The sequence below is a fragment of the Galeopterus variegatus genome, unplaced genomic scaffold (genome assembly GCF_000696425.1).
Source record: "Galeopterus variegatus unplaced genomic scaffold, G_variegatus-3.0.2 Scaffold2126, whole genome shotgun sequence".
Taxonomy (NCBI): domain Eukaryota; kingdom Metazoa; phylum Chordata; class Mammalia; order Dermoptera; family Cynocephalidae; genus Galeopterus; species Galeopterus variegatus.
In genome coordinates, this window is record NW_007728237.1 from 72,252 (window position 1) to 84,132 (window position 11,881).

The following is an 11,881-nucleotide window of genomic DNA, read 5'->3' on the forward strand; positions in this document are numbered from 1 at the left end:
AAAAAAAAAAAAAAAAAAATTAATAAATAAATTCACACACACACACACACAAAAACCAGGGGGGCGGGGGGAAGAAGATATAACAACTACAATTACTTGAAGTTGATACGACAAGCAAACAGAAAGGACATTGTTGGGTGGGAGGGAGGAGAGGAAGGAGGGAAGGAGGTTTTGGTAAGGGGCAACAATAATCAACCACAATGTATTTCGACAAAATAAAATTTAAAAATAAATAAAAATCTAAAAAAAATAATAATAATCACATGAGCCAATTCCTCATAATAAATCTCCTTTTATATATTTACATCCACATATATATTTACACACACACACACACACACACACACACACATCTCTTAATGGTTCTGTTTCTCTGGAGAATCTTAACTAATATTGGAAGGTTGCTGGACACAGGGTCAATATTAAAAAATCATATTTCTAGCAATGCAGTGGCAATGAACAAATTTGGAAGTTGAAATTAAAAGACAGTACTATGTACAATAGCACTAAACAACACCAAATACTTAGGTATAAACTCAACAAAATATATGTAAGATCTATAGTCTGGAAACTACAAAACAAAGTTGAAAGAAATCCAAGGAGATCTAAATAAATGAAGAAGTATACCATGTTCATGGATTGAAAGACTTGGTGTTAAGATGGCATTCTCCCCATACTGATCCATGGATTCAATACAATCAAAATCCCAGCAGGAGTTTTGCTGGAAAATAAGCTAATTCTAAAATTTTTATGGAAATGCAAGGGAACTAAAAGAGACTAGACAGTTTTGGAAAAGAATAGAGGGGAAGGCCTCCTGCTACCTGGTTTCAAGACTTAGTACAAAGCTACAGTAATCTTGTCAGCAGGGAACTAGCATAAGAATAGACACATAGAACAGTGGAAAAGAATAAAGTCCAGACATGATGTACACACATATGGTCAACTGGTTTTCAACAGAAGTGACAAGAGAATACAATGGGGAAAGGAAACAGTTCAACAAACAGTGGTAGAACAACAAGACGTACATAGACTACAAAAAAAAATTCCTTCAATTCCAACATCACACCATATGCAAAAAGTAACTTTAAATGGATCACAGACCTAAATATAAAATCTAAACTATAAAACTAGTATAAGAAAACACAGGAGAAAACATAGGATCTTGGGTTAGGCAGAGATATCTTAGATAAGATGCCAAAAGCACAATCCATAAATGCAGAAATTGATAAACAGGACTTCATAAAAATCAAGAACTTCTGCTCCTTAAAGACACTTAATAGAATGAAAAGACAAACCACAGACTTGGAAAAAGTATTTGCAAAGCACCATAAAGAGCTGGTATTCAGAATAAAGAAGGAATTCTCAAGAATTTCCAGTTAGCTCAGTTGGTTGGAGTGTGGCCTTGTGACACTAAGGTCAAGGGTTCGGTTTCCTGTACCAGCCAGCTGCCAAAAACAAAACAAAACACACACAACAACAACAAAGAAAGAACTCTCCAAACTCAGTAATAAGAAAACAAATATCCCAGTTTAAAAATGGGCAAAAGATCTGAACAGACATCACCAAAGATATAGGAATAGCAAATAAGCATAGGAACAGATGCCCAATATCATTAATTGCTACAGAAACGCAAGTTAAAACCATAATGAGATACCACTTCATACCCACTAGGATGGCCTGAACTCTGTGTGCCTGAGAGGAATGTAAAAATGGTGCAGCCACTCTGGATAACAGTTGGGCAGAGTTAAGCATGCATTTACTCTATGAGCCAGAAATCCCACTCCTGGAAGAAATGAACACACTGTGGTCCATCCATTCAATGGAATGTTATTCAACCATCAGAAGGACCCAAAAACTGTATGGAACAAGGTGCAAGAAACTGAAATGCACTCTGTTAAGTGTTAGGAGCCAGAGGCAAGATGCTACCTACTGTGTGACACCACTGATATGACCTTCTGGAAAAGGCAAAGCTGTGGGGACCAAAAGTGATCTGTGTGGTTGCCTGGGGGTGAAAAGGGAGCTGGCTCCATCAGAGCACAAGGGGATTCAGAGGTGAACTGTTCTGTATCTTGATTGTGGAGGTGGCTCCAGGGCTGTTTGCATTTGTCAAAACTGGCTGAACCTTGGAAAGGGTGAGTTGACTCTATGTAAATTACACCCTGATTTAAAAAATGAAAAAGAAAATAAAAAAAGAAGAGGTCTTAAAGACCTAAAATATTACGGGATGCAGACACACGGGGGCGCTGTAACCAAGCTTGCATGGCACCATTAAAATTATGGCATGTGGAGCACAGACTGTGAGCTTTTGTTGAAGATCACTCCAAGAAGCCTTATCAAAGTTCGTACAAAGGCATCCTTTTTCCTTAGGTTGGATCATAAACCACATTCTCAAGAACCTGCCACCTTCCCTACCCAGGGTATAAGATGGGGAGCAGAAATGAAGATTTAACTCAATTTTGTTTATCATAAACCAAGATTTGGAAATCCTTGGCTGGACCATATCCTCAGCAGGTACAAATAGAAACAAAATACACAATTGGATCATCTATGGATTGTTTTCACTCTAAAACCTCACACAAAGCAAGTTCTCACGTGGTTAAGTATTGCTCATGCCGTTATGTTCAATGGTTTCAAGATATTTCACGGTGTGGCTGCACGGTAGTTTACTAAACTCTTCTTCTGATATTGGGTGATTCAAGCATGTTGTTTTTGCCCACAGATTTTTTCTAAAAATCTGCAGGTATTTTTTTAAATGCCAGTCACACACCAAGGACTGTGTGCTGGACACTGGACAGAACTGCTTCAGAATGTGGAAAGTGAATTATTAGGGTTTTTTTTTTTTTTCCTTTTTTTGTCTTTTTTCATGGCCGGCAACGGATCGCAACCCCCAGTGTCACGCCCGTACCGGACCGGGACCGGCAACGGGATCGCAACCCTCGGCGTTGCCCCTGCACCTCGCTCAGCCAGTGAGCAGCCGGTCTGTATGTGGGATCTGATCCCTCGGCGGGAGCGCCACTGCACTTCCCAAGCGGCGCCCTATAGCAGTGCGCCACCGGGGCAGCCCGAATTATTAGGGTTTTTTTTTTTTTTCCTTTTTTTCTCTTTTTTCATGGCCGGCAACGGATCGCAACCCCCAGTGTCACGCCCGTACCGGACCGGGACCGGCAACGGGAGCGCAACCCTCGGCGTTGCCCCTGCACCTCGCTCAGCCAGTGAGCAGCCGGTCTGTATGTGGGATCTGATCCCTCGGCGGGAGCGCCACTGCACTTCCCAAGCGGCGCACTATAGCAGTGCGCCACCGGGCCAGCCCGAATTATTAGGGTTTTTGATGAAAAAACAATTTTATTACAATTTTATGTTTCAAAAGAGGTCATGGTTTTGCAAGAGGGATTCTCAAAGCGATCAGCTGCTGGCGACAGATAAAGCATGAAGGGCAGACGATTTCAAAGGCACCAGGGCAGGTATCCTGAAGTGCTTCACTCAGGACCAGGCTATAAGCAGCCTGCATGACTAGGCTCAGAATTCCAACTTACCATGACCGACGTTCAGAACCATTTCAAATGTAAATCAAGTATTACCTTTTTGGTTGTTTTCTTCTCATACTGCAAGTATCGAGACTCGACCACTCTTCCACCTGTGGGGGACACATTGTTAGTTTATGACAAAACTACGTGGATGGACTGTAAGACCACCCCCCCCAACAGACCCCATATCCCAGAGAGCCAGGCACTGTGGCCCTCCCTGCTCAACAGGAACAGCAGCAATGGCTCCCCCTGCTCCTCTCTGATCTTGTTTTTCAGTATCTCAAGCATGTATGGAATACCTGCTATATGCAAGAACATTTATGGGACACCTATTGTATGCAAATCCCTAGACCAGGGGTGGGGTCACAGAGTTCCAGAGAAGCTAGAATCAAGAAAGATTAAGGAATATGCCTGCTGCGGGTTGAATTGTGTCCCCAAAGTCCATGTATTAGAAACTTAACCCCTACTGTGACAGTGTAAGAGGGTGGGAAATCTTATTACAGTAATTGAAAAGTGGGGTCCTGAAGAGGTGATGAGATTGTGAGGAACATACCATAGTGAATGGATTAATAAGTTGATGGTTTAATGGTGGTCATGGGCATGATTCTGAGGACATTAAAAGGAGAACATGTGAGAAGCTCTCTCTCTCTCTTTCTCTCTCTCTCTCTCCTGCTTCTGCCATTGTTGCAACATGATATCCTGTGTCACTGAAGTCATCACCAAGGAAGGCACTCACTAGATGTGTTCCCTGGACTTTGGACTTCCCAGCCTCCAAAACTGTAAGCAATAAATATTGTTTCTTTACAAATTACTCAGTTTCAGATATTTAAGCAACAGAGGTGGACTAATACAGAAAACTTGTCCCAGAGAAGTGGGGTCTTGCTCATAACAAATACCTGAAAATGTGGAAGCAGCTTTGGAAATTGTTACTGGGCAGAGGCTGCAAGAATTTGGAGGAACAGACTAAGAAAAGCCTAGATGCTGGTGAGGAGAGTTTGGAACATTTTAGAGATGGTTAAACAGTGGTGAGCAGAATGCTAACAGAAATATAAACAGCAGGGCCGGCCCGGTGGCACACTGGAGTGTGCGCCGCTTGGGAGCGTGGCGGCGCTCCCGCCGAGGGTTCGGATCCCATGTGGAGACCGGTTCCCGCTCACTGGCTGAGCGCGGTGTGGGCGCAACACCGAGGGTTGCGATCCCATTACTGGTCAGTAAAAAAGACAAAAAGGAAAAAAAAAAAAAAGAAAGAAAGAAATATAAACAGCAAAGGCCACACTGAGGAGATCTCAGATGTGAATGAGAAGGAGCTTATTGGAAACTGGGGCAAAGGTCACTGTTGCTATGAACTGGCAAGGAACTTGACTGCATTCTGTTCTTGCCCAAGAGCTTTATGGAATGTGATACTTGAAGGTGCTGACCCAGGGCATCTGGTCAAAGCATTCAGGAAGCAACATGGCTACTTGCAACAGCCTACACTGAGTTATGGCAGAAAAAACATGAGGTAAAGCAGAAATTTCTAATTAACAAGGAAGCAGAGAGTGAAAAATTGAAAAACTCGCAGCCTGGCCACATAGTGAGTAAAAAGGTGTCTCTAAGGGAGGAAATTAATGGTGTAGCCCAGCAACTCTTTGCTAAAGAGATTAGCATAGAAGAAATGGATTATCTAGAGAAGAGAAAAAGGTCCTGAAGGCACTGCAGAAGCCTCCAGGGCCACTCCGCAACACAGGCCCAGAGGCCTGGGGAGACAGAATGCTCTCGAGGAACAAGCCCAAGGCACCCTCCATGGGCTCGCTGCCCAGGGCCACTTCAGTGTGCTACTCCTCACACCAGCACCACGGCCTCACACCAGCACCCCAGCTGCTTTGGCTGCTCCAGCTGTGGCTAAATTGGCCCCAGGTGTGGCTGGACCCACAGCTCTGGAAGATACAAGCAGGAAGCGTCAGCGGCATCCGTGTGGTGTTAGGTCTACAGGCTCACAGGATGCCAGAGCTATGAAGGCCTGGGAACCGCCACCCTGATTTCAAAAGATGTATGGAAAAGCCTGAGGGCTTAGGAAGAGATCTGTCCCAGGGGAGGATTCACTACAGTTTGCTAGAGGAACGCCAAGAAATGTGGGGTCTGAGTTGCAGCAGAGAAAGCCCACCAAGGCCATGTCTAGTGGAGCCGTGAGAGCAGGACTGCTTTGGAGATCCTAAACTTGTAGAGCTACCAGGGTGGAACGCCAGCCTGAGAGAGCCAACGCATGGCCTCAGACCAGAAAAGCCACAGGAGCAGAGTTGTCTGAGGTCTTAGGGACCTTACCCCTGCACCAGCATGTAGAGGACTTTAAACATGGAGTCAAGGTACATGTAAGATTTAATGCTTGCCTTGCTGGGTTTTGGGCTCATCCTGGCCGTCTTCAGACAGACAAATCCCTGGGTGGCAGCCCGGCCCTAAGTCCCCTTCCACACCTGTTCCTGAAAAACGGAACGTGATGGAGCACGCAGACTGTCACCCCAGCCTCCAGGGGTGGGGGTCTCCATGCTGCCCAGCGATCCTGTATGCACAGTCCTCTACTCTGTCCCCCACCCCCTCCCTTCTACTCCCAGGTCCTATGCTGCTCTATCCCCAAGTCTCGGCTGATGATTTGTTTCCTGTTTCACTGAGAGGACAGAGCAGCCCCAGAAGACCCTTCCACCATTGCATCCAGCCCCCTCCCAATCTCAGTCTCCTATCCTGCCTCCATCCCCACCCCGCACAGGCTGCACATGTGGACTGACCTATGTGCTCTGAGATAAAGTGAATCTTCCATTCCAGGGCTACAGCTGACCCCTCACCTCCATGAGGACACCCTTGTCCTGCACCCCTCAGGTTCCATTCTCCACACACTGCAGTGTTAACTCCACCCCCTCTGTTGAACTCCTCATTTCTCTGCTCCCCTTTATAGCAAACACCCCAAGCGTTCTGTTCTCGTGACTCCTCTGCCTCTCCTCCATTCTTCCCTGAATCCCAGCCCCGCTCCAATCTGGCCTCCAGATGCACCACTGCACTGAAACTCCCTTGGGCAAGACCACCCTCCTGCTAGGCTCACTGACCTATTCCCAGTCCTGGTCTTCTGAGCCATCAGCAGCCCTGGCTGCAGTGATCGCTCACTCCCTCCTCCCCAAAACATCCTTCATTCGGCCTCCAGCTGCACTTGCCATTGTGAGGCCTGAGTGCCTCCCAGAACCTTCCTTCCCAGTCCTGCACCACCAGCCCCTGCCTCTGCCCTTGTCACCTCCTCACTCACTCCGTTTCTGTCACCCCAACCCCCTATGCCTCCAACCAGCTGGCTCGCTCCATACCGCCCTCAGTCAGGGCTCGGCTCAGCTCAGCTCACACCAGGCAGGGCTGGCCCTACCTGCATCCTGCTGGTTCCCTCACAGCATCCATCATTGTGGAACACCCTGAGTCGACTCTCTCTAGAAGGCAAGCCCCCTGATGGCCCAGGATTCTCGTCCCTTTTACTTTCTGCTACATTCCACCTTCAGGCACAGAGCTAAGTGCTAAGTGCTCAGGAATATGTCAACTGAATAATTCTGTACTTTGTATAGGTGCCTGTAGAGCTCAGGTTTCCCTGACTACTGGAGAGCCAGGGAGAGTGACGTAGTTAGTGTCACACAGCTCGACAGCTCACTTGAGCAAGATGGTGACTGAAACCATAGCTTCGAGCCCGGATTTGATTCTTCCACTGGGGACTGAGGTTGCAGCTGCAACCCAGAGACGAGAGGAGGCACACCCATAGTTAACAGGGAACCCGAGAGAGCCAAGGAGCAGGGTCGTCAATCTGAGCATCCCCAGAGCAAGGACGTGCTGTGTCTGTAGAGCCAGTGAGCTCAGTGGACAGGGCAGGTGGGTGCCCTGATGCTAGGGACAATCAGGAGGCCACTCTAATGGTGCAGGCACCTAAGGGTCAAGGCCAGGACCGAGCAGGGTCCACAGTAAAGAACCAAGACACACCGAGGGTCTGCTGCCAGACAGCGAGAGAGGGGTCAGGGAGAAGGATGCTGCCAGTTCCAAGCGGGGGAGATCATCAGATCATCCTGTGTTGGGTCTTCCTAAAACCATCAGCAAAAGGCTTTGCTCAACCAGGAAGGATCTGAGGCTCGAGGGACAGTGGAGAAGAAAAGTGGTTTCAAGTTTTTGGAAAACTAGAACACACCTGTTTGCTTTAGGAAAGCTAGAAAACACCCATTTGTCTTAAACGGTGGAGGATTTTTTCACAGAAGCAATGTTAAAATGAAGGATATAGTTTGTGATCAAGAACTAGGCGGCACATAACTATAATAGACGGTGTGTCATAACACCAAGGTCAAGGGTTCGGATCACCATACCAGCCAGCCAACAAAAACAAAACAAAACCATATATAATAGATTTCATATGTGAAATTAATAAGCACTTCTATAACATATACACCTTGATTCATTTGGAACTAAAATTCTGCTCTAAGTTCTCTGAATCCGGCACTACCACATGGCACGCATGGAAAATACTTCATTGTATCATAGGCTTGACCTCCAACTTGGGAGACCCTAGAATCCACGGTCAAGCCAGGCACTGCTGAGAGTCATTGAGGGGAGAGGGAGTTAACAGGGACGCCAGCAGCACAGGTGGAAATGGGACGTATGGGCACCCCACTAGGCTGACGCACTTTCACAGTGGGAACGGAGACTTTTGACTTTAGATAATGCATTCAGCTATGATCTCCACACCCACGCATCCAAGGGACGGGTTCTGGACACAGCCCATGACCCCCATGGCTGGAAGTGACCCTCAGTGCCCACGAGGACCAACACCATCTCCTGCTACATCCCTGGCCACGGGACTAGATGATCAGACCTAGAATCCCCAAAGACATTTGACTACAAGGAAGTAGAGCCATAGCCCCCTTCCCTGGCCTGTTTTGTCCTTAATGAGAGAAAAAAAAAATCACTTTTTATTTACACAGACTCTGATGTTGCTCACCTTGTACTCTTTTCCCTTTCGTCTTGGCACCGCTAGGCGTATTGGGACCGGCTGCAGAAGGCTTCCTATGAGAGGGGAGAGAGCTCTTGTTTATCTCATTGCAATACAAGCTCAGGGAAGCCAGCGAGGGGCCTCCGCCAGCTGTAGCTCGGGCTTCCTCACGCTGCCCAAAGACAATCTCAGCGAGGCTGGGCCACCTCAACAAGAGAGACACAGAGAGCCACCAGCAACACAGCAGAGCCAAACGCCTGATCTGAGAAGGGACGAGCATGACAAGAGCTCTGTGGAAGGGCACCACGCAGGGAAGATCTCAAATCAGCCAGGGGTTTGTTCACTCATCTAACGTTCTTGTGCCTACTCCCTGCTACTGGGACACAGCAGTGAACAAAACAGGGAGCTCCTTCCAGGAGAGGGAAGATCAGCATTTTCGTCAGACAAGCTTGACAGGTGGCCCAGGCAGGAACAGTGGAGGTGGGAAGGGTGTAACAAAGCACACTTGGCCCAGGTTGTGACAGAGGACATTGGAGACCAGGGTTCAACAAGGGCTGGGCATGGAGACAGGAGAGAATGATGGGACACAGAAACATAACTGATCAGCCCTATCATTTAGTTACACAAGATGAAAAGGGATAAGGAGTCGGGAAAGACAGACAGTTGGGCCAGGCTGGAAGGGCTCTGAATGCTGAGTTTAGGGTATATTTTCCATAAACGGTCAGAGAGTATATATTTTCCTCTTTGTGAGTCATACGGTTGCTGTCACAACTACTCAACTCTCCATTCTAGCGGGAAGAGACCTTGGAAGATACAGAATGAAAAGGGTGAGCTGTGTTCCAATACAACTTTATTCACACACAGTGACATCAGAACATCATGTGATTTTCATAAGTCATGGAATAATCTTTTTTTTCTTTTTAACAACCATTAAAAAATGTACGTATCATTCTGAGCTTGCCAGCCGTACAAAAAAAGGGGCGTTCTGGCTTCACATGCAGCCTGTAGATGGTCGAGCCCTGCTGTGGGCAACAGGGAGATGGGGAAGGGTTTGGAGCAGGAGATGCACAATGTCACAGCTGTGTTTCATGAACACCACCGGCAGGCAGTGAGAAGACAGGCTCTAAAGTTCTAGAAGGACAGGGACCAGCCTGCTGTTGCTCCTCACTCTGTCCTAGGGACTGTGCGTTTGCTCGGGCTGCTGGCAATAAGGGCTTCATTCTCAGACCTCTTCTCTCGGCCTGCGGGTGCCCACCATTCAGCATGTGCTCACACGAACTCCCCTTTGTGGGCTTGTGGAGAGAATGTGAGTGCACAGCTGTCTGGTGTCTCTTCCTAGAAGGACATTAATCCTATCGGATCTGAAGACATTACTGACCGTTACAACACAGGAGGTGCTACTGGTATAGTGGGTGGAGGCCAGGAACGCTGTTCAACGCTCTACAGTGCACAGGATGGCCCACCACAGAGAACGATCCAGCCCCAGATGTTGCTAGTCTCAAGGTTAAGAGCCCCTGGCATGAGGAACAGGTGAATGGAAGCACGGGACTGGAGACACGCAGCATTGAGAAGGTGCTGTAAAACTCTTACCAAGAAGTAACAAAGCCTCAATATCATTCAGCCCTAAAAAGGAATGAATGAAGTCCTGACACTTGCTACAACACGAATAACCTCAGAAACATCCCGAGTCAAAGAGGCCAGAAACACAAGACCATACAGCATGCGACCTGATTATATAAAATGTCCAGGACAGGTAAACCCAGGGAGACAGAAAGGAGAGACTGGTGGTTACCAGGGCTGAGGGGAGGAAAACGGGGAGTGACTGCTGATGGGGACAGGGCTTCCTTTTGGAGTGACAAAAACATTCTGGAATTAGATAGAGATGGTGATTTTACAAATCGTGAATGTGTTCGGTGTCACTGAAGGGTTAGTTTTATGCTACCTGCACTCCACCTCAATGTAAAGACAGAATGACTGGAGCCTGGCATCCCAGTAGAGCACAGATAGGGAGTCGCTGACAAATCAGATGTGGGGTGCGGGGGGAGGGTCGGGATGACTCCCAGGTTTCAGTCTGGGCGAGCAGGAGGGGCAAACCAGGGACAGAGACCAGCAACTCTCGGGAGCAAGTGGAGGGTCAGGGGAGGCCGGGCACTGGGACTTTTGCTGCCGTCACCAGGGGCAGCCCCACTGTCACTGCAGCCCCCTGCTTGCTCTGCGCGGGCTCCCAAGAGAGAGGCCCAGGCCATGCTGCGGCACCTCCAGGCCACCGTGGGGAGCTCTTCTTGGGATCCTCCCAACCCTACAGATTCCTGCCTGTTCACCTGCTTTATCCTCGATCACTCCCCACCACTCTCAGAGTCTCACAGCCAAAAGGACGTACTTACTCTGGGGTCTGAGCCAAGGCTCTAGAGTCAAACTGAATGGGATCCAGGCCAGACCTGCTCAGAACTGGGGGGGGTTGGGGGGTTGTGCCTCAGATAGCTCACCTGTACCTGGGAGACCGTACTATTAATCTCACCGTCAGGGCAAGCGGCGGGGGAGGAACCGTGAGTGATTCCTCCGCTGGCCTGTTTCTTTGCAGTGTGCACCTGGCACAGTAAACTGGCCAAATGAACAAGCTACAGCAGCACAGCCTCAGAATCACTCCCGGCACCCACTAAGAGTTCGACTCTCATCATCCCCACTGTAAATGGGATGCACCTCATAAAGCAGGTGGGAGCATTAGCGGAGATCCTCCGGTGGCCCACCTCTCGCCCAATGCGCAGTGACAATGACACTGAGAGGAGCAGCAGCTCACAGTGAACAGCCAGGCACTGTCCTCACAGCCTTGAAGCCTCACACGACGCCTACGCGGTTGAGCAGCGTCACCAGCCCCATCTCGCAGCGGAGGGCGAGGCCCAGAGAGGTTGAGCCACCCGTCCGGGGTCACCGCAGAGGCCGCACGCCGCGGGGTCTCCGGGGCCTGCACGTCCCGGGCGTTCCCTCCAGGGGTTGGTTCCAGGATCGCTTGAGGGCCTCCAGTCTGCTGCCTGTGCGCCCCAGTCTCAGCCACGGCCGTCCCTCTGGCACTCAGAAACCCACACCCGCGGCTCTTCAACTCACCCGGCGCCGCGCCCCGAAGTATCCGCCATTTTCCCGCTTTCCACTCAAAGGCCGGCTCTTCCCAGTCGGGCCTGCCCCTTCGTCGCGGGTCGGCCCATATTGAGAGGGGTGGCCGCGCGTCGGCGGCGCGCCGGCTGAATGCGGAAGGGGCGTGCCCTGCGCACGCGCCTCCCCCATCTCGCCTCGCTGTTGGTCTCGGCCGCCTGCTCCAGGAGGTGGCTACGGAGGGGCGGGCCCTGTCTGCGTTGGGGGCGGGGATTGGAGACGTACCGCCCCCGCC

The 11,881-nt window shown here is 49.2% G+C and overlaps 1 protein-coding gene across 2 annotated transcripts in view; it reads right to left on the bottom strand.

Moving 5' to 3' along the window:
• HAUS8 (HAUS augmin-like complex, subunit 8) overlaps positions 1-11,644 on the bottom strand; it is a 24,142-nt gene extending 12,498 nt beyond the window's left edge. The window contains exons 1-3 of one of the 2 annotated variants that reach the window (XM_008580536.1): positions 11,602-11,644; positions 8,509-8,573; positions 3,579-3,634 (exon numbers count right to left, since the gene is read on the bottom strand). In XM_008580536.1, the coding sequence (XP_008578758.1) occupies positions 3,579-3,634; positions 8,509-8,573; positions 11,602-11,630 (150 nt within the window). In that variant the 5' untranslated portion in view covers positions 11,631-11,644. Of the gene's footprint in view, positions 1-3,578; positions 3,635-8,508; positions 8,574-11,199; positions 11,266-11,601 lie in introns of those variants that run through there. The other variant, XM_008580537.1, reaches the window with a different exon arrangement.
• Between the last annotated feature and the right edge of the window lie 237 nt (positions 11,645-11,881).